Below are 26,436 nucleotides of genomic sequence, written 5' to 3' on the forward strand. Positions count from 1 at the left end.
TACGGTTCCCTGACAGTGAGAAAACTTGTCACCAATTTAATAATGTGATGTGAGTCTAAATCTCAGATCTTGAGATCTCTTAACAGAACACACACACTTTCCCATTTATATTTATGGATATATCGTCGCCTAGCACCCATAGTACAAGCTTTGCTTAGTTTGGGGTTAGGTTGATCTGTGTAAGGTGTCCCCCAATATTTATTTATCTTATGCGAATTTCATTGCTACATAAATCGGTCGGCTGAATTGGATGGAAACTCAATCATCCGAACTTCCGAAGTCGGAAATGTATGTTAGGTTCTTAAGTAAGTATTTAAATTCACAGGCGAGTTCACGCCGTCAAAGGGCTGAGTTAAATTTAACGGGACGAGATAAGACAGACAGGTAGACATACTATAGGTAGGTAAGATTCACCTACAATAACACACATCATTATAAGTTTTTGAGTACGAATACGAAGCTGCTGCCCATTATCACAGTACGAGTATAATAAAGAGTACTATCGTACAGTATGGCCACTCCCGCTCCCCGCTGAAAGTGCCTCCCACCCCCTCTCGGTTACCTCACAGTTACCGCCTGTCAAAAACGCGACCAGTCGACCTGTCATATCTCACTCATACAAGCATGCTACGCGTTCACCTACACAAGCTTAGAATGTGTGCTAGGAACGCGCCTCTGTCATATATTTGATCGCCAGTGTCCGAGATGTGCCATTATATTAGTCTTTGGAATTATTTATTAACAAAATAAGTTACAGCTACCACAGAACAGTATCCCACAACAGTAATTGTAACAGTAAGTGTCCCACAAATAGTTTACACGGCAATTGTAACCTACATTACTTGCTATCTATCCAATCCTCAGTGGAAAAGTGAATCATAAGTATCAAGAGTATAAAGTAACTAGTTACCTAATAATAATAAGGTTACAATTACAATGTAAATATAACAATAAACTAGTAAAAAAATATAGAGGGAATAATATAAGTAGTTTATAACAATAACAAATTGTCTTTTTACATCAAACGGTCGTACCTAATGATAATGACTACTTAGTTTTTATGAAAGTTTAAACAAAGATCAATGCCGATCGACATTTCCATACGTTTAACATACCTAAATCGTTTACCCAGCGATTGTAATAATGTCTGGACTCGTTTGAAGTCAAAGTGGAGAACTAAATTGGTTATTGTTTACGTAATTTAGTAAAATGTGGTTCTTACTATGTTTGCTTTTTATATTTTTCATGGTAGTTTGTGATGCTAACTATTTTGTTCGAGTGTATGTTACTGTGATCGGCAGCAGATTATTTAACAGTAAAATAAGTATCAAAGATACTGCCACTATTTATGGTAAGTCTATTTACTTATTTCTAGAAAGAGAAATTTGTGTCTTCGGTGGATTAGATCAGTTAATCATGAAACTATACCTAACTACCTACAAGGGGCCTATTCGACTTGAGAAAGTGTCATAAGCCTTAAATTGACTAGTCTTGAATTAAGTGTCTGTGTCAGCTACGGCAGAAACTTGTAGAACTGCAAGAGACCATATACCCTTATGTAACTTAAATACTAAATAAAATATTTTAAAACACTATCGCTCGACTTTTGTTTTCGACGACGACGTTGGTTTACTGAAAAGATAGGCCCCATACTAATTATTTACTTTCATTTTTAAGGAATTTGCACACTCCAAGATTGCGACATCACTTTCACTAGTATTCGCCTATCCAGACTAGTGAGAGACCTGGACTTTGCCCGCTACCAGTTCTATGACCGCACCGGCATATACCAGCGAAGCCAGGAGCTGCGTATCAAATCTTTGCAGGGATGCACACTCACTTGTACATCGGAACCTGTTCCATTGTTTAAGTTTTATAGAATTGACACAAAGGTACAGTAGGGTTTTTGAAATTGAGTAAGCAACTATATTTGTGCGGAAAGAGAATTAAAAGTCATGTTAAGTATAGGTACCTACATGACTACTCTTTCCGCACAAACTATATATTCGACTACCTATTCGTATCTTAAAGTTTTGTAAATTTCTCTAGATAATGGATTAAAATATTGATGGCTAATATCTTACTGGCCTCTTTTTTAAAAATATGTTTTTTACTGGTTTGTATCTACAATAAAATTACATCATTACGTTGTTCCATCTACCTACCAGTAATCAAACGCGTATGCAATCTTTGATCATTGTTTTTATTCATGTTTTGATGATATGTGATTTGAATTAATTAATTTATGTAAACTTATGCATAGATCTGTCACCTATAATTTTAATACATTCAAGAAAAACAACGCAAAACTTAGGCACTCTTTTCAGCTCGTGTATTGGGACGACCGTTCTCTGTTCTTCGAGCACCAAGTCGTCACGACGGCGGACGGCAAAGTCCGTTCGTTTCTCGTCTCCCGGCAGCATGCTATTGGAGACGACGGTCAGTCCACCGAGGCCCTTCTCGAAGGCTTGACGGGATCCGACGTGAGGCCAACGTGTCCAGACTACATTCAGACCTGGCTGAAGAGTATGGAGATATCTAGTAAAAAGTTGAGAGCTTGAGTACTTAATATGATACCTATGTTTATATAAGAATAGTTTTGTGTTTTCTTTTTGGCTATCTAATAACCTTACCCTTTTTCCCAAGTAAGTAAAGTGATATGAAAAATAATTAACAATTTGTGACGACATATTTAAAAATATTTTAAGCGGGTTACTCACGTGTATTAAGTCGATATAACGCTTGAAAAAGCTCCTCGGAAATGGAGCGAAACATGTCGAGCGTTAAATCGACTTAATGGCCGCTGTACACATATGGCCAACGGTTCCACCAACCCCCTTGGCCAAGCGTGTAGAGGGCTACTTGGCCGTAAGTTGGCAGTTGGCGCTTGCGCTTGCCGGCCAACCGATTGGTGTCGGTTTTTTGTCCACACTTCAAAGGATCTTGGCGCCAATGGCCAACTGCGTTTACACGTTGGCGCTTCATTCAGTTGGTCGTCAGCCGTCAGAGAGGACAGTAGTGAAATATTTACGAAAATAATAAGTTTATCTATGCCAATAATAGTGTAGATTTTAGGAAATAAAATAACCTTGCAAATGTTTAATGTATTTCCTAAAAAAGATAAATGTTCTTATCAGAATATTCAAAAAATTGTTAATATTTCAAATAATTTAATTTTACTACGGGGTTATTATTTTTTAATCAAATTTTTCTGACAACGTCTATGACCTAGAATTTCCTAGACTTTTCCATTCCACGTCCATCTTTCATGAAGAGCCAATGCCAAGTGATTGGTTCGCCAATGTGTAAACAGCGGCTCTTATCTTGGCCAAGGGGTTTCACAAAGGGTTGGTGGAACCGTTGGCCATATGTGTACAGCGGCCATAATACGTGAATAAGGCCGTTTTCACATTATCCGATCCGATATCGGATGTCGGAAGGATTTCAATGGAAAAAAATCAAGATGGCGCTTGTAATGTAGGTATGGGATATCGGTCCGACATTCCATATCCGATCGGATAATGTGAGAACGCACTAACCCGCTTAAAATATTTTTAAATATATCTGTGTCTCACGGGAGTTTTATAGTTAAAATTTGTAACGACATTCCGTGGAATTAGCGTGGATTACTGGTGCCTAAGTAATAAAAGTAAGGCAAATTAATCACAAAGTGAAAGTCTCTTTAATTATAAGTACTTATTATTAATCATAATTAAGTTGTGGGAATTTTTCGCTCGGGATTTATAGGTACTTAAACTTGTCTATTTATACGGAAAGAAAGAAACATACAACTGACAACATACTTTGTACTGACAACAACATACATACTTAAATACATAATTAGTGTTGTGAATTTAAGCTTTGAGGCGTAAACTACAAAACTCGAGTCGCGACTTCTGAGTCTTAAAGCCTCGAACCTTAAAGCCTCGACCATATAAGCCTCAACCTTATAAGTTTGCGTTGCTGCTTACGAGCACAGAATCCTCGAGTCTTTAGTCCTCAAGCTTTAAAGACTCCTAAGCTTTGGAGGTATAAGTCTATAAGGTTTGTAGCATTTAAGTCTTAAGAGCTTTTAATAAACTAGATCCTAAGGTCAACAGAAGTAAAAAAAAACAGGCCAAGTGCGAGTCGGACTCGCCCACTGAGAGCTCCGTATTTTTTAGTATCCTGAAATACATGAGATACAGCGTGGTGACGTGACCGGGCGGACGGATATCTGAGTCTTAGTAATCTTAGACTTACGTTTTTACCCATTGTGTACGGAACCCTAAAATCTACCAAACCGACACCGTCAAATTAAGGGTTAAAAATAAATACTATCTGCCTATAAAGCTCGTTGTTTGAGCTCTTAAAGCTTGACACAGGCCTTAGAGGTTTAGGGGGCTTGAGCTCTCTATGAAGCCCGAGTCTTAAAGACTCATTCTTAAGAGCTCATAAAAAGCTTGAGTCGTTAAGGTTCTGAACCGTTTCTGAGCTAAAACCTTTAATGAGTCTTTAAAGCGTGAACCTTTAGGGTTTGCAAGTCTTTAAGGTTTAAAAGTCTTCAAGACTAGTCTTATAACAACACTATACATAATACATGTACCTATACTAAAGTATATATTTAGTATACTAATTATAGAAAAGTAAATAATATATGCCATCAAAACATGTCTGTCAGTGTCAAGGGTTTACTTAGGTCCCGTTGCGCCCACCTGTTCCTAACTTCACGCATGGGTCCAACCGGTTCAACGATCTTGCTGCCACTTCACTGTTGTTGCGTCCTCACTTAGCCTTTCAGAACCAAAATGACCTAAGTCAGAATACAAGTCACTCTTACGCAAGAAGGTAGACACATTAAATGATTTGATAGACCTTATTTCGAACGACTAAGGTCTAATAGTGGGTTACGCGAGTTAATTTAAAAAGTTACAACGTTGTTCTTTTGGCATTCCCACCTACACTTAGCCGGTGTTCGCATACCGCGCTTGCTATTGCTGGTAATCAAACGTCACGTTCCAATAAATAATTACTTTTTGTACTTTTAATTCAAAATGTTGTGCGTGATAACAGTTCTCATAGCTCTGGCGTATATGTTTTGGGACGTCAACTACTTCCTTCGAATCGCTTTTACTATTGGGATTGGAAGGCTCTTCCAAAAGAAGTGTGGCGTAAACGATACGTCTACAATTTACGGTAAGTTTCTTGTTAGGTACTTAATTTAAATATAAACGTTAGAAGTTAATTAACTTATGTCTTGTAAATTTCCTTAGTCAAGAACTTTGTTTTCAATGACTAGCGTTTTTGTTGGTAGGTATTATGGTAAAATATATGAACATAACGGTTAGGCTAATCAGTTTGCTAGACGGCGATTATATTACACCGGTTTTATTAATTCGCTATGTTGTTTTATTTAATTTCATATTCATGTTGTTACATTAGTCCTATCCATCAGTACCGATAGGTTCCCATGAGCCTTGGAAATATACACATAACGCAAAGAGGATTGATGATATCAAAATAAGGCATAATTAAAACAATTAGTCGGCTCCTCCATCAGTACCGATAGGTTTGTAACATGTTTCACACACTTTGGAGATAACACTCATATTCACGAAGACATATACTGGACCACTAATTGCTGGTATCAAAATAAGGCATAATTAAAACAATAGGAAAGATACGGCCTCCTGAAACTTTCTGAAACGTTCTTATAAGAACGCATATTTATTATTGCGATTGTTCTAAGTCTATTAATAAAATGAATTTGAATTGCAATGACTTGCTACAATACATGCAGAGAGTACTATGGAAACCAGGCGAAGAAAAATAATTTACTAAACAAATTGAGCACTACTAAATTAACATACCGTTAGTGCGTTTTCACATTATCCGATCCGATATCGGATGTCGGACCGACATCCCATACATTACAGGCGCCATATTGGATTTTTTCTATTGAAATCCTTCCGACATCCGATATCGGATCGGATAATGTGAAAACGGTCTTAGAGTAAAGGTGGATACAATTAAACAAGTACATTGTTTTAGAAAGACGACGAGAAAGTTTCTCAATCAATCTATTTTTTAAGAATCAGTCCTATAACTTCCAACGAATTGCTATTCCAGGTTTCTGCACAACACAAGACGTGGATATCTTCCTCCGACACATGAACAACGCGCGCTACGTCCGTGAGCTGGACTTCGCACGGTTCCACTTCTATGACCGCACGGGAATTTACGAAAACATAACTAAGGCCAACGGGCATGCACTACAGGGCGCCTCTAGCATCCGATACAGGAGAACCATCCCCATCTTCACGGCGTATAAAGTTGAGACTAGGGTGAGTACACAAAGAGACAGGTTTTTGTACCTATAACCTAATACGTGGTCTTCCTCTAACACATGAACTATGAGGGGAATTGTCCGGTTTATTTCTATGACCGCACGGGGATATATCAAAACATAACCAAGGCCAATAGGCATGTACTGCAGGTTGCCTCTAGCATCCGGTACAGGAGGACCATGCCCATTTTCACGGCGTATAAAGTTGAGACTAGGGTGAGTACACAAAGAAACAGGTTTTGTACCTATAACCTTAATACGTGGTCTTCCTCTAACACATGAACTATGAGTTGGGAATTGTCCGGTTTATTTCTATGACCGCACGGGGATATATCAAAACATAACCAAGGCCAATAGGCATGCACTTCAGGGTGCTTCTAGCATCCGGTACAGGAGGACCATCCCCATCTTCACGGCGTATAAAGTTGAGACTAGGGTGAGTACACAAAGAAACAGGTTTTGTACCTATAACCTTAATACGTGGTCTTCCTCTAACACATGAACTATGAGTTGGGAATTGTCCGGTTTATTTCTATGACCGCACGGGGATATATCAAAACATAACCAAGGCCAATAGGCATGCACTTCAGGGTGCTTCGAACATCCGGTACAGGAGGACCATCCCCATCTTCACGGCGTATTAAGTGGAGACTAGGGTAAGTGTAGATAAAGAACCAGATTCTTCTATGAGACAAGAAGTGGATATATTTTGCACACGAACGCGAAATATCATTGGGAGCTTGCGTTGGCGGATCGGTTACGAGAAAAAATCCGAAATATCATAGGATTATTTAAAAATCGTTTGTTCTTTACAGTTGGCATACTGGGACGACAAGACCCTCTTCATCGAGCAAAAGTTCATCACCCTGAGCGACGGTTTCGTGCGAGCCATCGTGCTATCCCGACAGAATCTCATCGACGTTAACGCCGAAACCCTCTTCAAGGGCATCCCTGGCGCCGAGCAGAAACCGACCTGCCCTGAGGAAATCACGCATTGGCTGCAGTCGATTGAGATCTCGAGCGCAAAGTTGAGGAAGAAGGATTAAGTAAATGGTATAGCGGTGTTACTTATTTAATTTAATACATTTTGTAAGAGTTTTTTAAAGATTTGTTTTTTTTGTCCATCCATACCTCTTAAACATGTAGTCGTCAACCTGTGTGAGTAGTAAAAACTAAAAAGTGTGAAAACATCCAGCGAAGCTAGAATTATAAATTATACCTATGACAGAGGCATATTGGGACGACAGGACACTCTTCATCGAGCAATAGTTTATCACCTGAGCGACGATTCGATTGTTTTGATTCGAAATAGCCATGACTGTTAGGAGTTGACTGTTTCACTACCGAAAGCTTCAAACGTGGTTGCCGTATTTAGACACGGCACTGAGTAAAGTAAAAAAATATAGTCAAAAATAACTTTTTCTTTGTTTTTCATCATAGACAGATACATAGTTTGCGCTGTCTGAATACTGTGTAAACTCGCACCGAATATAATGTCTTTACAGATCGGTTGAATTTCTGACACAACTTTATTTTATCCAGCGACACAACACAAACCATCGCGTGATCGCGTCCGCTTACTAACATCCCGAAGTGTTTTAGTTCAAACTTTGTTATTCTAAAATGACTAAAACAAAATAAATACACCTAATTAAAAAGCCAGCCGGCACCACAAATGGTGAAAAGTACAAAATAACAGAGGTATCGCATTTCACCGGCGAGCACTCCGGCGGCGCGGGTTCGGTTACTGTTTACACAACCTGCCGGCCTAGCCGAAGCGACAATCGTTCATACTACGTGGCGATCGAAACGCAGTCTGCCTCTGTCACGCCACTACAGAAGAGCAATAATAGCTAGCCACGAAACGCTTACAAAGCGTAAGCGATAGTGGCGTTGGCTAGGTAGCCTGCAAATCATGAGCACGGATTTAGGGATCTAGAACAACATCTCCACAGACAATAATATCCACTACAACATTAAAGTTAAGGGTGATTTTATCAAAACTCAGCCAAAATTGCGAGGTGTTTCCCCTTTGCTGACAAAATAGTGATGAATATCGTTGTATGCTTGAAAAGAAAGTAAACGCAACATAATTATGACAAGCGAAAACCGTTTTTATTTGGACGAAAATAGGTTTCAGTTTGGACAGTTTGTAAATGTTTACATAAGTCGAAGTAAGTAGCGGTGGAAATGAAAAATCGCTAGTCTAATGTTGTGTGTAAACATTAGGTTTGGCTAAATTAACTTTATCAATAATGTATCAGGTGCCATCAGCGGGATGAAAAATATAAAAAAAAAAATCTGGGCACTTATAGTTTTAATTTTTCTAGCTTTAATTTTAGTTAATCAACATTATTAATATTAAATATAAAATATCATATCGAATTTTCGTTCCCCTTTGATGCCCCGTATACGCTTATAAAAAAACAAAAAGTAAAAAAAAAATTAAAAAAAAAACGAAAATTTTTTTTTTTGTATGAAAACGCACCCAAAATCAAATATTGTCTAGGGCCCGTACCAGTTGCAGTCGGCACGTCTATAAAGCCCCTTATAGTTTTTTTTAATTGGCTAAATACCTGGATGTAATGTCACAATTATCTGTGTTTGGAAATTAAAAAAGAGGACTTTGCCGGCCTTGGCCTGCAAGGTTTGTATGAAATTCCATTATCTATCAATCGTCCTAGCCGCACCTGCAACGTCATACTTCGCTGCCAATTATAAGGCACATAACATCAATATTTCATACCATGTTTGAGAAAAATTCTTTTCCCCTCACTAGCTCGGAAACACGTGTTTTGTCCTTTAATTCCAGCGGGTAAAAACGCATTTTATCCACTAGTGGGTAAAGTAATTTGACCTTGAATAAAGTCAAATTAACTGCTTTAATAGTTATTTGTTATACAAGGGGGCAAAGTTGTATTTTAACGCCGAGTGTGGAATTGAAAAACGAGCAAGTGAAAGGATTCTATAGTTGAACCACGAGCGAAGCGAGTGGTTCGAGAATAGAATCCTGAACTTGCGAGTTTTTTAACACACGAGAAGTAAAATACATTTGCACCCGAGTGTAACACAAAACTTTTCCCCTCATTATAGCGAGGAAACTACAACGCAAAAAATGCGTTTATCACTGCTTCCAGTAGTTCCACAGGTGGTAAATCATCTTTATTACTAGATTTACCTGCTTTTATCAATTTTAAAGCAGTTAATTTGACTTTATTCAAGGTCAAATTACTTTACCCACTAGTGGATAAAATGCGTTTTTACCCGCTGGTATTAAAGGACAAAACACGTGTTTCCGAGCTAGTGAGGGGAAAAAATTATTAAAGTAGGTGAATCTAGTAATAAAGATGATTTACCACCTGTGGAATTACTGGAAGCAGTGATAAACGCATTTTTTGCGTTGTAGTTTCCTAGCTATAGTGAGGGGAAAAGTTTTCTGTTACACTCGGGTGCAATAGTACATTACATCAGAGGCCGGGAAAATTAGGATTTCCGGCCATACGAGGCCGGGAATCCGTTTTCACGCCGAGACATGTATAGTGCTTTTCTCAAACATACAATGAAATAAAAAATGTTGTCGAAATTAAAAAAAAAGTTACTTTGCAGGCCTAGGCCTAAAAAATAATATGAAATCCAAAAAGCGATACTTCCCAGCCCATTTTAAGGAACGTAAAGACAATATTTCATTGCATGTTTGAGAAAATGTATTTTTCCCCTCACTGGCTCGGAAACACGTGTTTTGTCCTTTAATACCAGCGGGTAAAAACGCATTTTATCCACTAGTGGGTAAAGTAATTTGACCTTGAATAAAGTCAAATTAACTGCTTTAAAATTGATAAAAGTAAGTGAATCTAGTAATAAAGATCATTTACCACCTGTGGAAATAGTGGAAGCAGTGATAAACGCATTTTTTGCGTTGTAGTTTCCTCGCTATAGTAAGGGGAAAAGTTTTGTGTTACACTCGGGGGCAAATGTATTTTACTTCTCGTGTGTTAAAAAACTCGCAAGTTCAGGATTCTATTCTCGAACCACTCGCTTCGCTCGTGGTTCAACTATAGAATCCTTTCACTTGCTCGTTTTTCAATTCCACACTCGGCGTTAAAATACAACTTTGCCCCCTTGTATAACAAATAACTATTACTTATCGTGTGTTAAAAAACTCGCAAGTTCAGTATTCTATTCTCGAACCACTCGCTTCGCTCGTGGTTCAACTATTAGAATCCCTTCACTTGTTCAATTCCACACTCGGCGTTAAAATACAACTTTGCCCCCTTGTATAACAAATAACTATAAAGCAGCAATGCTTAATAGCAAATCTTTAGTAACATGTGTTGAGCGACAAGCGCACTTTAGGTTAAGTATGTATTCGTACTACTAAACTGCTAACTGCTTGATCATGAAATTCATAACCCATCGGGCATCTAAAGCAACCTTAGGTTCTATTACGTTATAAAGGAACTTTAGGATCGGGCTGATTTTCTGATCGGCTGCTGACTTGTATTACGTTGTTACTTAGACGGTGGCTGAATCAGTCTTTGATGTCTACCTTCGTCGCCGTAACTATCTCCTCGATTAAAAAGTTTTGTCTGCGTAACGAGGAGTAGTGTGAGTTTTTATGCCCTTTATTATTAGTTCGGTTGTGTGGCGGCACCCGGCGGCGACCACACACACGCCGTATAAACGGCTCAAACAATCTTGACACTATGTTCCGTAAAGTGCCACTTAACCAAAAAATATAATTGACAAAGTTTCAAAATTTTCAATGTCCCTAAATCGGAAACCGTTTCGAGATGTGCCTAGATAGATCACAAAAATGTATTTTTTAATTTTTTTTTTGTAATTTTAGTAAAATTTCTTAAAAATAGTTTAAAGGGGAAGTGACGTCACATAGCTGATTCAGAGCAGCCACTATAACCAAAAAAATCTTCCGGTTGGGATGCCACTTGAGTTTGACAGTGACACTTATCACCGCTCGAAGTATGGAGATTAGAGATTTATGTTAAATTGTGCTAGGTTTTTGTCTAACATTATATTACTTGATATGATTTGTTTCTTTCGCATGGATATTTTACATAAGCAATATACGTAATAAGTACTAAGGTACTTATCAGAATTTAAAATGCTTTCCAATTTATGTTACATCTTATATTTTGCTATTTACGTATGTAATATTTTAACAATAGTAGATACATTTTTAACTTCTGATTAGCAGAAACGTCTGCAATCGATGCCACTAGGCTTAGAATAAATATATTCTAGAATTTTCCACTTTTAAATTTATTCTAAGCCTAATTGTAGATACTACAACGATCAAGTTTGGTTGTCGTCAGTATAATTATTGGTGGCGCTAACCGCCTGTGTCTTGTCGCTAACCATAACAAAATATCCATTAGCTTTAGTGGCCTGTAGCCTGTTTTGCTTTTTTTTATAAATTTAATACACAATGACACACATTAGATATATATTTCATTTAATAATAACAGCCTGTGTGGTGACGGGTAAAGAATTTCACCACCCCCTTTCTTCCCGTGGGTGTCGTAGAAGGCGACTATGGGATATGGGTTAAATTGTGGCGTAGGCGAGAGGCTGGCAACCTGTCACTGCAATGTCACAGTTTCGTATTCTTTCAACCCCTTATTTGCCAAGAGTGGCACTGAAGCTTCAGTAGTTTCAAGTGTTCTGCCTACCCCTTTATGGGATACAGGCGTGATTGTATGTATGTATGTATGTTGTATGTAATAACAGAACACATAGGTACTTAATGATTTAGGGAGCTAATTAAAATTATTGCACGTTATGAATGGAAAATTAGGTCAACTTTAAATAAAAATTTAGTCATGTAATACTCAACAAAGATATTTATATCCTATATATAGTACTAGCTTTTGCCCGCGGCTTCGCACGCGTTAGAAATAATAAAAAATAGCCTATGTCACTCTCCATCCCTTTAACTATCTCCACTTAAAAAATCACGTCAATTCGTTGCTTCGTTTGGCCGTGAAAGACGGACAAACAAACAGACGCACAGACTTTCCCATTTATAATATTAGTATGGATAAGAATGTTATCTCAGCCCGTCTTCAAGATCAGGACATGAGACCTTACTCATTCCGGTCTTAGGTGGGTGTGTGACAGGGAGACGTCATATCCCCAAAATTGTTTATTTCTGCCCGCTTTGGATTGGAAGTTGGAAGGCGTCCTAGCTTCTGGACTCGAATGTGTTTTGTCGAAGTTGCATGCCATTTCAAAAGCCTACTTTTACTGCTACCTAATGGGAAACAAATACCACATAAACATTAGCTCAAATTGCTTTACATATAAACTGCCTTTGTCGGGCAAAGTGTAAACATTTAAAGTAGGTATTGTATAAATGGCTATGATATTATGTAGATTCCTGAAAAGCACATAACAAAGCTCAACTAGTAACCACTTCACCACTATAAGTGAATCCTAAATATGACTGATCTTCGATTATGTATGGTTGCAACTAAACCATGGGTCGAACCGGTACCTAAGTTCAAGATTATATATTCTGAAGTAGTAGGTAACTTGAAAATATTAGTGTGACGTTTTGCCTTAGGTAAATTGTTTGCTAACTGTTATCGGTATGTTAAGTAGTTTCTATTTGAGCAACAATAACTTACCTATGTCTGGAAATTTACCTACAAAAATAAATAATGGCAAATTCTCTATCCTCTATAAAATGCCTCTACTGACTTAAGTGCATTAGAAAAGTTCGTAGCATAGATATCTTACATGTTATTTTGTAGGTTGTATTTTTATTGAATAGTTACTTAATTAAACATTTCTAGCCAAGATGCTGGTGCCGTCAAATATATTATTACCGATCGAAATATTACTAAGCACCTTAATTAACGAGTATTTGCGAACGTCTTTCTGTTTAACTTTTGTCACAGAAACAGAATTAAGGACCGATTTACCATCAAATATCACTTCTATGCGATTCAAACCCAATAATTCTGAACTTGTACAACAGATTTTGGATGCGTCGGAAAAAGCGTGTACCGATTACATTATTCAAATGGATCAGCCTCAAGATTTTATGATTGCTTTCGAAAAGGTTAATCATATAGGTGACGTAAGGAGAAGTGACAAGAAACTCATATTTGTAGCTTCAGAAGACGAATTTTACAACGCAAGTGTCCTTATTGATCTCTTGTCGCTAAAGGAAACTGGTTACGTCCCTAATATTTTGTTAATATCACCTACTGTGCAAAGCTCAGCAGATTGTAAAGTATACGACATGATAACTCACATATTTGTCGGTGCCGAGGAACAAATACATGAACCTATCTATTTGGATCGCTGGGATTCTTGCACGGAATTGTTTGAACAAGGGGCGAATTTGTTTCCTCATGACATGAGGAATCTGCAGGGAAAGAAGGTTAAAGTGGGAGCATTTACATACAAGCCATATGTATTATTAGACCTGGACCCATCTTTGGCTCCGCTAGGCCGCGATGGTATAGACATACGCTTCATAGAGGAATTTTGCAGGCAAGGAAGACCAGAAGTTCTAAAATTTTTCAAAACATCAACCGGGTTAACCGGATCTTAATATGTGCTTTTTCAAGAAATATTTTTCATATTTTAGGTGGATCAATTGTACAGTGGAAATTGTAAGACCCGACGATGGACAGGAGTGGGGTGAGATTTACGAGAACAACACTGGCGTTGGCCTCGTCGGAAATTTGGTCGAAGATCGAACAGAGATAGGAATCAGTAAGCCAAATCTTCCTACCTCAAGATACCGGTTAGGGTGCCAAGATTTTTGGTTTAATTTCGGAAAATACATAAGAAAAAGATTAGCATCACAGTAATGTCCCTAATCCAATGATATTTTGAAACTAATTGTCTGCGCTCTATTTTCAGCATCACTCTATTCCTGGTATGAAGAATACAGGGCATTGGATTTTTCAGCTCCAATCATAAGAACTGCTGTCACTTGCATTGCGCCCGCACCTAGGCAAGTAATTTACTTATATAGTGTAATTTTTACAAGCATTTACACCTATCGAAATTCATCAGTCCTCATAAGGCCAAACTAGGTCCACGAGGTCCATGACACAAATTATGGACCTTGCACTTAGGTTATATCAAACATCACTTACTTTTTAGGATATTGTCAAGCTGGGACTTACCTTTGGTACCATTCTCATGGCTGATGTGGATGTGTTTGATAGCCACCTTCTTCTTCGCTTCATTTGCCCTCTTTGTAGCTCAGAGGTCTACTGACGACATTTTTTTCGCTACCTTTGGAAACATGATAGGCCAGGTTAGTAAAAATATACAAAATAACATAACATTTATAACGTTATGCAAATTAATTACGTGTTTGCTATCATCTGATTGTCATCAGATATGTCAAATATTTTACAAATCATGTAAGACGTATTTTTTATTTGGTTAATTATTAGAAAATTGAACGCAAAGACAACTTTAATGCAAAGAGCAAAGGTACATAAAGGCAAAAAGGTAAGCAAAGCAGTATTATGCAGGAGCAAGGATGTATGTCAAATTTGACATTCTTGACAAATGGGTTTTATCATCTGAAAAACCATCAAAGAATATGCTACTCATCGATTCGCTATTTCCGTAGTCATGAGTATTTAACTATTTACGTCTTTCTAGAGTCCCGCAGACTCCAGCTCTTGGCGCATACGCAGCATCTCCGCCTGGATGCTAGTGATTGGTCTGGTCATCGACAATGCGTACAGCGGAGGCCTGGCGTCCAGCTTCACGGTCCCGAAATACGAAGCCTCGGTAGACACGATACAGGATCTGGTGGACCGGAGAATGGAGTGGGGCGCTCCTGTTGACGCATGGTTGTATTCTATGATACTTTCTGAAGAGGTATGGGACATGGGTTGTTTATAGAGACTTTGTGTGCTGGCCAACATGGCAGATAGATAATTGTATCGAACTGCTATGTAATTTTAGTTTATGAAAATTATAACAGTATTGAAAATATGTTACTTACAATGTTCAGAAACTTTCGTAAATCTTTTAGTATTTGGAAATGTTGCCAGGCTGTAAGTGTTTGCATAATACAATTAGAAGAAGTTATGCTTACATTTAATTTCAGCCTCTAATCAAGAGTGCGATAAGCCAATTTAAGGTTTATCCCCCAGAAACCTTGACACAAAAGAGCTTTTCAAGGAGTATGGCGTTTAGCATTGAACGACTTCCTGCAGGTTAGTACCAAATTTTCACCACGGTTCATCTGAGGGGAATCAAATCCTACTAGTACCTACTAGCACGAGTTTTATTGAGAGCTGATATAAAAATCAAACCTTTCAAAACCTATTGTATTTTAGTTTATGTTCTACATTGAACACACTACGCATATTTTCTCTAGGATCTTTTGCAATCGGCGAGTACATAACCAAGGAAGGAGCCAAGAATCTTGAACTGATGGTGGAAGATATGTACTACGAGCAGTGCGTGGTGATGACGAGGAAGAGTTCTCCGTACACTGCCAAGCTTACAGAGCTGGTAGGCCGTCTTCAACAATCTGGTTTGCTGTTGTGTTGGGAAACGCAGGTGAGAATTTAGATATTATCTTAGGTACTTCAATACCTGGCGGGCAAGTACGCTCGCGTGATACCTAAAGGCTATCACGTTAGCGTGCGTAGCCGAATGCACAAACGCTCACTACACGCTCATGAAACGAAACGCTCGTAGATATCTATGTCTATCGCTATTGCATATTGGCGTGACAGAGCCAGACTACCTTTCGCAGCGTTTCGTTTTCGTTTCGAGTCGTAGAAATGCCATTCGGCTACGGGGCCAGGTCGCCCTTTTGTGCAGTGCGATAGTGATGTACCGACCTGCTAAGGATTATCCATGGACCTTCAATAGGGACTGAGCTCACACTTTTTTTGCCATACTAAATTGAACTTTATCACCGGTGCAGAAAGGCGTTCTTGTCAGACTAGCAAAAGTGTGTCCACATGAGAGGGTCAAAGTTGGGGCTGTTGTCCCTCTCGCACGTGTGACCAGTGTTAAAGAGATTACTATAGTAGTAGTATTTTTACCTGTATGATAACTAAGTTTATAAACTTCTTAAATTATTTTTGTATTATATCGAGACAAGGGTATTAATACCTTGTAACGAATTGGTAAGCCATTATTATGAAGCCATAAAACCAAAGATTTGCTCAATTAAAAAAAACCTTTAATTGGGTATTAGTAGATTTGATAGTAACTTTGAATATTGACTGGTATCCCCAAAGTATGACAGTGATGACGTCATTCAAATGATTTTGACAGTGGCAATAAGTGCGAGAGGGACACCAGCCCCAACTTTACCCTCTCATGTGGACTCACTTTTTGGCTTAACAACTCAATCTAGCTTAATGTATCTAAATCTATGGGATTATCACATTAGTGTACTACGCCCGCAGGTTCTTCATTCCCACCGACCAGCCCCATCATTGGTCGGAATCAGAAACTATGTTACGAAGGAGCGAAGATTACCCAGCAGAGACATTTATTTTTATTACAGATCGCTTTGAAATATTTGGATTTCAAAGTGCAACTGGAAGTTAGACTATCTAGAACAAAGAAAGACATAGATGGAGTGGAGCCGTTAAACGTCAAACAGCTATTGGTGGGTATTTATTTTGAATTCATTAGGAAATAAATTGATCTATAATACGATATTGATGAAATATATTGTCAGGTAGATTTAAAATATAAGATACAGATCGAGCTTTGAGCAGGTAATAGAATTTCACGTAACTTCATAACATAAAATTATATTTGAATAAAAATAATGTTTTTTTTTTTCAGGGTATCTACTTACTCTATTTCGGAGGACTCTCTATATCGATCGCAGTTTTCATTGGGGAATTGCTCATTAAACGCGGTAAAGCTGCAATAGTTATTTAAATTTTAATTTAAGTACAAATATTAATCAATCAATCAATCAAAATATTCTTTATTCAAATAGACTTACGATAAGCACTTTAAAATGGACAACAAAGTACAATTTGCAATAGTCATTTTAACAAAATATAATTTCTCATTCGACCGACTTACTGACTAGTGGCGCTTAATTTAGGTACGCTTAACTTAACTTAATGTGTAGGCAAACATTATCTATACTTAATATGTTATCAATGGGTGTAATTTCAAGTTATTTGGTCAGTAATTTTGTAAGTTAATTTTGAATTAAATAATCAATTAGATTTCAGAATTCAGAGAACTAAAATTATCCCCGATATTCATAAAGAAAATTGTAAACAAAGTTAGTACAAGCTCTACATTCTCAAACTACTCTGTAAGAATATCAAGGTCTATATCTCTTGCATAAATAGGCCGATAGTTTCTTAAGAACTGTAGGCAGTCAGGGATGATTAGATGATGGCGGCTTTAAGACTACGCTGGACAATATTACCAATGGCGATCCCTAAATGGCTTCAATTGGCCGAGTAGGTACATAATTACATAATGAAACAATTTATGCATTAGCTCGTTCATAAGAGTAAGATAATCATCGTGTAAATAAGTAGTTTTTACGGCATTTCGATGAGTTTTCTCATGGGTTCCTTTAAAACTGTGAATGACTATAACAGTGATGTTAATTTGAGAATGATGTCGTGAAGGTATTACAATTTTGAAAAACCCCCGACCGCGACATAGTAGAGCGACTTTCATGAAACGTGGCTAAGAAAACTCCCGACTAATTCAGCTTACAAACAAAACAAACAAAATCTAAATCGGTTCAATCGTTCGGGAGCTACGATGCCACAGACAGACACACACACAGACAGACAGACAGACCAACAGACAGACAGACACGTCAAACTTATAACACCCCGTCGTTTTTCCGTCGGGGGTTAAAAATAGTTTGTTAAAGGATGCCTACCTACCTATATCTACCTTTTTATTATGTAATTATGTATAATGTGTATGTTTATTTACATAATTATATTCATCGAGGACTTGACTTGTTTCCTATTCCTACTTTTGTTCTTAGGCTTTATTTATGAATCTACGTATTAATAAGTTAAAATCATATTTCATTCTGAATGGACATGTAGTCTGGGATCTATAATTATTTAGGATACTTAATCAAGATTATTTTAATAAATATTGTTTTTTAACACTTACGCTAGCTACTAGCTTGTCTGCTGAATCTTAATCTTTTTATTAGACCCGACCCCGGTAATTGCACACCGTAGTTACTTATTGTTTGAGTTCATGAGCAAACATGTGCTGTAGAGCTGTTTACCTGGCCATATCCAATGGTGTATCATTATTAATGTCGATCGTCACATCTGGTCACAAATGTCTGTATCACAAGTGCTGTCAAGAAACTTGCCTGCTTTCTCCGACATCACACAAGATCATCCAGGATAAAATGTTACTGCCAAGCATATTATTACCCATTGAAATATTATTAAACACATTAATAAATCAGCAGTTGCAGGACTCTTTCTGCTTAACGTTTGTGACGGAAACAAAATTAACCGTTAATATTCCCACAAACATGAGTTATATGATAATACAGCCCAATAACTCAGAACTGGTTGATCAAATTTTGTATGCTTCGGAAAAAGGATGTTCTGACTACATAATTCAAATACAAGAGCCTAGTAACTTCATGGTAGCTTTTGAGAAAGTGAATCATTTGGGAGATATAAGAAGAAGCGATAAGAAACTCATATTTTTACCCTTTCAAGGTGACTCAGATGATGGAAGTGTTCTTACTGATATTTTGTCGCTGATTGAGACTGGTTTTGTTGCTAATATACTGCTAATAGTACCTTCTGTAAAAAGCTCAGACGATTGTAAGGTGTATGATATGATAACTCATACATTTGTTGGCTCCGATGAAGAAGTACAAAAACCATTATATCTGGATCTTTGGGATTCTTGTACCGGCCGTTTCGAGAGAGGAGTGAATCTGTTTCCTCACGACATGTCGAATTTATACGGGAAGACAGTCAAAGTTGCAGCTTTTACGTATAAACCTTACGTTTTATTGGATCTTGATCCGTCTTTGAACCCTTTGGGCCGAGACGGCATGGAAATGAGAATTATCGACGAGTTCTGCAGGTATTCCTAATAAAATTGCTAACAAAATCTCAGGAGGTTCTATTTGTGTTGGTATTTTGTAGCTATTGAGTACCAAAAAAGGTAAAAAAGTATCCTACCGACTGCGCCATGTAATGTTAAGTAATAAAAGATTATGGTTATTGCACTCAGTTTATTATTTAGAATTTCCTTTACACATTTATACACACGCGATACCGAACACCGTCCAGCTCAGAGTGACCCTCAGTATGGCTAATCCTAAAATTACTCGGTTCATTCTAACAGAACACAAACTGTCTGTACTAAACAAATGCTGAACTCTGTCTTTTACAAGTTAAGTAGTAAGTTCAGTAGGCTTAGCACATGATGGCCGCGAGGGTTGTCTATTGTTTGCCCGACAGTCATTTAACATAATATTCATTTGCCCGAATCTAACTTGCCTGAATTTCATTTGCCCGAATGATTTGTTTACCATAAAAATCATATGACATACTCGTTGTTTATCCGAATATTACCTTCCATAATCATACAATGCCATACTATTTGTTAGCCATATTATTAAGTGCAATAATATGGTTTCATAGAATATTCAAACGCCATAAGCAATTATTGCCATATTAATTGTTGCCCATATTATTACCTAACCTACTTTCTGATAGCAGTTTCATTTTCCAGGGGTCACAGTTCTAACCTAACCTAACCTACTTTTCCAGCAGTTTCATTCTCCAGGGGTCACAGTTCTAACCTAACCTAACCTACTTTCTGATAGCAGTTTCATTTTCCAGGGGTCACAGTTCTAACCTAACCTAACCTACTGTCTGATAGTATTTTCATTTTCCGGGGGTCACAGTTCTAACCTAACCTAACCTACTTTTCAAGCAGTTTCCTTTTCCAGAGGTTCACAGTTCTAACCTAACCTAACCTACTTTCTGACAGCAGTTTCATTTTCCAGGGGTCACAGTTCTAATCTAACCTAACTACCTATTATAGTAGTTTTCGATTCTGCCAAAGCACATTATGGAAATTGACTTTTCTGGACGCTAATTTGTATGACAAATGATGGTATGGAATGTGGTAATTACGGATTTCGATGATTCTGACAAATGACATTATGGAAACTGACTTTATGGGAAACAAAGTTTCTGGCACTAGATTAATATAGTAAACAATGATTATGGCATAAGATGTTATGAGAAACAATATTATGATTGTTGAATAGGATGGCAAATAAAATTATGGCAAATGAAATTCTGGCAAATGGGGGTATCCCGGCCGCGAGAGTATGTCGCCGCAAGATAGATGACACGTCTTCTTCTAACTGTATTGATGACATAAGGACGGGTAGTCTATCTCGCGGCGACATACTCTCGCGGCCATCATGTGCTAGGCCTACTGTTTCGTTACAAGCATAGAGCAATTAAACGTCCGGCAAATAATGACCCCAAATTCAACAAATTTTAGATGGGTGAACTGCACATTAGAAATAGTGAGAGATGACGAGCACGAGTGGGGGGAGATTTATGAGAACAACACGGGTGTCGGAGTCCTGGGCAATGTGGTTACAGATCGCGCTGACATCGGCATCAGTGAGTCGTTCCTTTATTTGTTCTCGTATGTCTGGTATACTAGAAACCAGGGCATTGTATTCAAGAGTAAGTGCAATAGTTAAAGCTCCATATTAATAGCGTGTCTTATTAGTCATGAGATGTCCCCCCTCTTTCAGATTGCATCTCTTTCGCCACGGAGCGTCAGTGATTTTGGCTTGCAAAAAACAGATTCTAGTTTTAAGTCTTTCGAACATAAAATTAACTATGTCATACTTATTAATATTCATTTTACCTTTCAGCGGCGCTGTATTCCTGGTACGAGGAATACAGAGTGTTGGATTTTTCTGCTCCAATTATTAGAACTGCTATAACTTGCGTCGCACCCGCACCCAGGTAAGTGAGATTAAAATAAAAGAAAATCCCGTCAAACATTTCAATATTTTATTACTATTTATCATATCTGAATGTTACGTAAAATTAAAAATATTTAGGTAAAAAATAAATCGAAGACATGAAGAAAAATGTTGTTCGGTGAAAAGTACTTACTCATAGGACATACCTATTTCATAGGACTTAAAAGCTTTTGTTTCTTATATTAGAATACAATTTGTTTACAGGGTTTTGACAAGCTGGGACCTACCTTTGGTGCCATTCTCATGGACAATGTGGATGTGTCTGGTGTTCACCTTCTTTTACGCTTCGTTCGCTCTCTCTATAGCCCAGCGCTCTACCGACAATGTCTTCTTAGACACGTTTGGGATGATGATCACTCAAGTAATGTGTTTTTACTTAAAATGGTGTTTTTACCGCCAGATCATTATAGTACAGTCGACTTCATAGATATATATCTATGAAGTCGACTGTACACATATGTGTACATTTCTTCACCTTGCTTAAATCATTGCAATAAGGTGAAAAAATGTACACATATTTATGAACTCGACTGTATGTACATACACAGAAGTAGCTCTATAAAAAATTAAGAAACTTAATTGGAATTTACGTTACAGAAAAAAATTCGTCGATTAAAAATGAAAATGACGAGTTTGATCTTGTGCCTTTTCTAATTTTCGTACGCAACAATAAATATAATATATTAGAATATGTGCAATTAAATAACCGGATATTCCGTTTCTGAGGCCAACTTTATATTACCCTGAACCTGAAAAGTTAAAGCCAACATTTTTTAAAGCATTCATGTGCAAATATTAGGTCTAACGCTAATGATGCCGTTTGTGTATCTGAATTATATGGCATTGAGGTAAACACTGCCTCGATAGCTTATTCTGAAAGCAGAAAATGATAATTTACCCTCCTCACCGGTTGGTGTTTTAATATAGGTAAGTAATAGATTAGGTGTGACAAAGCGTGTTTAAACGCATGCTATCAAATTCTATCGGATCGTGAATGTAATATTTTTGACACAAGTGAAACTTTTATAAAACTTCTTTTTCAAGAAAGTATTTTTCTCACTAGCTTTTTTTGTCCTTTAAGAAAGTTTTATCCACTTTAAACCTTGAATCAAATTAACTTTTAAATTGACAATTGTATGAAGCTAATTCCACACTCGGCGTTAAAATACATCATCATTTTAAAATCCTTTAAATTGACAATTGTATGAAGCTAGCTTCATCATCATTTGAGACTCCAGTCGCTGCATGCTGAGCAAAGGCCTCTTGTTGCCACTTATCTCGCTCTTGGGCTAGTTAGCCTCATCCAGAAGTATTCTGCAATTTTTCCTATGTCATCCACCAAACGAACGTCATCCATCATCCTTTGGGGTTAGAGAGTTAAAAAATTAGCTGGTTGCTAGGTTTATTAACTAATAGTTTGTCTTTCTCAGACTCGCGAGGACGCAACCTCCTGGCGCATACGCAGCATCACCGGCTGGATGCTGGTGACAGGTCTCATCATCGACAACGCTTATGGCGGCGGCCTTGCGTCCAGCTTCACGGTGCCCAAGTACGAAACCTCGATAGACACGGTCGAAGACTTGGTGGATAGGAGGATGGAGTGGGGCGCTACACATGATGCTTGGATATTTTCTATCATCCTCTCTGAGGAGGTACAGATTCCTTTATTAATCACGCCAAATTACTGTCCTGCTACCCTAAGATTGTCTGGTAGAGATTGCTTACAGCGATAAGACCGCCTGTTGCTACCTATATGTTTAATGTTATTCTGCTATTTGTAATCTGTTATCTTTGTGGTGCAATAAAGAATATTTACTTACTTACTTACTGTTGCATTGCATGAGGTGTTTCTGGGACGGTTCGTGCGACGTGCATGTCAAACAATTGAAACTCATAGAAGTGTCCTGAGACTCCTGAGTCAATGCTGCATCAGACTTATCGCACGCTCACCCGCTCCGCTGCATGCCCCATCGAACGCTCCTCTCCAGTCCTCTAACAATCTTGCTCATATAGGGTCGTCCTTTAGGCCTGAAATACGTTTAGGCGTATTTGCTCTGTTCCTGTTTCCGAAGTTCTTGTTTTGTTTTGTTTCAGCCTCTGATCAAGAGTTTGCTCAGTCAATTTAAAACTTATCCAGCAGACATTTTAAAACAGAAGAGCTTTTCAAGAAGTATGGCTTTTAGCATTGAACATCTTCCAGCAGGTAATAAGCATATATTCGACATCAATTAATTCATCACGGCTCATGATTCTGAACAGCCTTTTTGCCATTATTGACTTGATTTGAAGTCAGTAACATTTCGTTCCCCAGACGGCACGACTGCCACAAGTTGATATCAAGTCCTAAAATTCAAAGTTAGATAAACACACCTAAGACACACCTTCAGTTGACAAGACAAAGTTGACATTTGGTTTACGTTCAATTTGTCGCTTGGGGATGCACGATGGTTCCACGCTATTACCTTTTGACCTGGCGGGGAATATGTTAATTCGGGAAATTTATTTATTGACTAGGATACTTCGCGATCGGCGAATACATAACCAAAGAAGCGGCGATGGATCTCGAAATAATGCTGGACAAAGTGTATTACGAACAGTGCGTCGTGATGTTGAGGAAGAGTTCTCCATATACCGCCAAACTCAGCGAGTTGGTTGGCCGCCTTCACCAGTCGGGGCTTATGCTGTCTTGGGAGACGCAGGTTTGGAATTTTGGAAACATTTAAAATATAATTTACAACTAATACAAATGGTGTAATTTGTAAAACAGGCATATTTAAGGAGGTCATCATGCATATAGCTGGTGCTCTGATACTCTCTGTCTAATAGTATGAATTCATCAGTATCGGCCGATCAACTTACCCCGCGCGTGTCGTCACCGCTGTGCGGCGGTAAAGGTTCACACGCAACAGAGATTTTTTGAAACAAACTGAAAGAGATTACATTCTAGGTCAAATTGAATTTGATTTATTACTCTTTTTAGGGTTCCGTGCCAAAAAGGTACAAAAGGAACCCTTATGGTGCCGCTCTGTCGGTATGTCTGTCGGTCCGTCTGTCACATTCCTAAATATCTCGAGAACTACTTATGCTGTCGATTTAAAATTTGGAATAATTATTATTATTATGAACAATGTTAACCTCTACAAATTGAAAGTATGATTCTTATTTATTTATTAATATTAGTTATAAAATATAAGAAAATGCCCGAAATGAAAGGGGGGCAAACTGTAAATGTCAAGCTGCTAGGTCAAGTGGGGTATCGTTAGAAAGAACTGAAATTGAACATATCAAAACTATTTTTTATAATTTTTTTGTTGTGGCAAAAAAAGAATTTTGAAGGAAAATGTAAAAAAAATACCGTTCCCCCGCCTTATCTCCTAAGTTTACCAAAAAAAATTATGAAAAATTTACGAAACATTAGTAGGTACCTAGTTTATTAATGCCTATATATTAAGAGTCATATGAGAAATATGAGATTTTTTTAATATACCTATATGTAACTGCGTATTATAACTATATCATCTTACAGGTGGCATTGAAATATCTAGATTTCAAAGTACAATTGGAAGTGAGGTTGTCTAGAGCAAGAAAAGATTTGGAAGAAATTGAGCCGTTAAGCTTAAAAAAGCTTTTGGTAAGTATTTATAATGCAGCATTCCATCCAAGGTGGAATAGCAGAAGCATTGTGAATAATTGTATTTTTTCCAGGGCATCTACATATTTTACTTCGGAGGAGTGGCTATAGCACTATTAGTGTTCGTATGGGAATTATTGTGTAAATGCAGCAAGCCTTCAATAGTATTATAAATTATATAAACATACATTATTTTAATTTACAAAGGTAAATGTATTTCACCTTCAGGGACTACCAGGTTGCTTACGTATCTTGCGATTTGCAATATAAATTTTACTGAAAACGAGGTGGTAACTAGGTACGAGTACTATAATCCAGGGGGAGATATACGGGACTTTACGGTAGGTAGGTACCTAATGGTACTTAGCGATTAAAATTGGTTTAATTTTTTTAACCTGGAATGTTACTAGAAACAGGGATATGTCATAATAAAAATAATAATTATATTAATAGGTAAGTTAAATAAAATTAGAAATAACAAAGGCCTATTTATTTGAACAAAGAAAAATATTGTTTAGGTCCTTGCTTTACTTTTTTTACTTACCTAGTACCTACTTATATTACATAGTATATCGTGAGTATACCTACCCTTGTAATATTTTTTTAAGATTAGTGTAAATAGGTATGGTACATTGCAAGTATTATACAGGGTGGCTCATTCAAATCGGTCAGTATAGGAAAGACTGAAACTATAAGACATACGAAGATCTGTTCTTGGGAACCATGTCATCGATTTTAATAAAAATAAAAAACTGCATTAATACATTTGAAAAAAAAAAGAACTGTAGTACCCAGCTGGAGAATTGAACCTATTAGTTAAGCAGTAAATGTCTCTATGAAACATGATGTCTAAAATGAATATTTTAATTTTAACATTTTTTTTTCAAAATAACCGGGTTCGATTCCCCAGCTGGGTACAGTTTTTTTTCAAATGTATGAGTGCAGATTTTCTTTTTATTAAAATCGAGACATGGTTCCTAAGAACAGATCTTCGTATGTCTTATAGTTTTAGCTAGACTTTCCCATACTGACCGATTTGAATGAGCCACCCTGTATATAGCCGTTGAAACAAGTTAGTCACTAGAAAAAGGCGCAAAATTGAAATATACCTACTGTGTGCCGTTAAACATTAGCGCTTACATTTTTAAACTTGCCGCTATTTTCTAGTGACGGAAATAGCTTAACAGATGTCAGTTTTAGGGCCAGTTGCATCAACCATATTTGACAGACACATCAGGCAGGCAAGTATGGTCGCGCGATAAATGATAACACATCTGGCCCACTTACAAATAGTGCGATAGGGACGGCCTGATATACGCAGCAGTCTAGGAACTTCCCATATAATAAAACAACGCTTTAACGATGACAGACGGTTTGATGCAACCGGCCCTTATACTTTGAATAAAGAATAAAAGCTAACCAGTCATTATTACGAAAAAAATATATTAATAGTTG

General features: G+C 37.5%; 4 protein-coding genes across 5 annotated transcripts; all 4 read left to right on the forward strand.

The window, feature by feature from the left end:
* The first annotated feature begins 1,135 nt into the window (after window positions 1–1,135).
* On the forward strand, window positions 1,136–2,586 carry LOC125226038 (protein THEM6-like). Its single transcript, XM_048129863.1, has 3 exons — window positions 1,136–1,351; window positions 1,678–1,892; window positions 2,328–2,586. Exons 1-3 carry the CDS (start codon window positions 1,210–1,212, stop codon window positions 2,559–2,561), a joined length of 591 nt encoding a protein of 196 aa, XP_047985820.1. The 5' UTR covers window positions 1,136–1,209; the 3' UTR covers window positions 2,562–2,586.
* A 2,130-nt stretch (window positions 2,587–4,716) lies between these two features.
* LOC125226039 (protein THEM6-like) lies at window positions 4,717–7,430 on the forward strand. 2 transcript variants are annotated; one of them, XM_048129866.1, is made up of 4 exons: window positions 4,717–5,175; window positions 6,109–6,244; window positions 6,683–6,761; window positions 7,141–7,430. In XM_048129866.1, exons 1-4 carry the CDS (start codon window positions 5,034–5,036, stop codon window positions 7,369–7,371), a joined length of 588 nt encoding a protein of 195 aa, XP_047985823.1. In that variant the 5' UTR covers window positions 4,717–5,033; the 3' UTR covers window positions 7,372–7,430. The 2 variants fall into 2 exon arrangements, with proteins under 2 accessions (XP_047985823.1, XP_047985822.1); XM_048129865.1 differs by lacking the exon at window positions 6,683–6,761 and having other exon boundaries at window positions 4,718–5,175; window positions 6,109–6,323.
* Window positions 7,431–13,142: 5,712 nt separating this feature from the next.
* On the forward strand, window positions 13,143–25,375 carry LOC125226022. The gene is made up of 16 exons (XM_048129840.1): window positions 13,143–13,843; window positions 13,941–14,068; window positions 14,219–14,312; window positions 14,465–14,621; window positions 14,978–15,199; window positions 15,432–15,540; window positions 15,705–15,889; window positions 16,854–16,958; window positions 17,141–17,216; window positions 21,237–21,330; window positions 21,555–21,711; window positions 22,781–23,002; window positions 23,445–23,553; window positions 23,865–24,049; window positions 24,877–24,981; window positions 25,056–25,375. Exons 1-16 carry the CDS (start codon window positions 13,143–13,145, stop codon window positions 25,152–25,154), a joined length of 2,748 nt encoding a protein of 915 aa, XP_047985797.1. The 3' UTR covers window positions 25,155–25,375.
* Window positions 18,164–19,760, forward strand: LOC125226030. Its single transcript, XM_048129853.1, has one exon. It carries the CDS (start codon window positions 18,564–18,566, stop codon window positions 19,419–19,421), a length of 858 nt encoding a protein of 285 aa, XP_047985810.1. The 5' UTR covers window positions 18,164–18,563; the 3' UTR covers window positions 19,422–19,760.
* Window positions 25,376–26,436: the final 1,061 nt, after the last annotated feature.

This window comes from Leguminivora glycinivorella, chromosome 5, assembly GCF_023078275.1.
Source record: "Leguminivora glycinivorella isolate SPB_JAAS2020 chromosome 5, LegGlyc_1.1, whole genome shotgun sequence".
Lineage (NCBI taxonomy): Eukaryota > Metazoa > Arthropoda > Insecta > Lepidoptera > Tortricidae > Leguminivora > Leguminivora glycinivorella.

Bases quoted from the DNA above. Each gene is read 5' to 3' on its own strand.
- LOC125226038 (XM_048129863.1), top strand. From the start codon at position 1,210: ATGTGGTTCTTACTATGTTTGCTTTTTATATTTTTCATGGTAGTTTGT. The intron at 1,352-1,677 runs GTAAGTCTATTT...TTCATTTTTAAG, and splicing joins AGATACTGCCACTATTTATG to GAATTTGCACACTCCAAGAT. The intron at 1,893-2,327 runs GTACAGTAGGGT...CACTCTTTTCAG, and splicing joins TTTATAGAATTGACACAAAG to CTCGTGTATTGGGACGACCG.
- LOC125226039 (XM_048129866.1), top strand. From the start codon at position 5,034: ATGTTGTGCGTGATAACAGTTCTCATAGCTCTGGCGTATATGTTTTGG. The intron at 5,176-6,108 runs GTAAGTTTCTTG...TTGCTATTCCAG, and splicing joins CGATACGTCTACAATTTACG to GTTTCTGCACAACACAAGAC. The intron at 6,245-6,682 runs GCATGCACTACA...CAAGGCCAATAG, and splicing joins AACATAACTAAGGCCAACGG to GCATGCACTTCAGGGTGCTT.
- LOC125226022 (XM_048129840.1), top strand. From the start codon at position 13,143: ATGCTGGTGCCGTCAAATATATTATTACCGATCGAAATATTACTAAGC. The intron at 23,003-23,444 runs GTACAGATTCCT...GTTTTGTTTCAG, and splicing joins CTATCATCCTCTCTGAGGAG to CCTCTGATCAAGAGTTTGCT. The intron at 24,982-25,055 runs GTAAGTATTTAT...TATTTTTTCCAG, and splicing joins TAAGCTTAAAAAAGCTTTTG to GGCATCTACATATTTTACTT.
- LOC125226030 (XM_048129853.1), top strand. From the start codon at position 18,564: ATGTGCTGTAGAGCTGTTTACCTGGCCATATCCAATGGTGTATCATTA.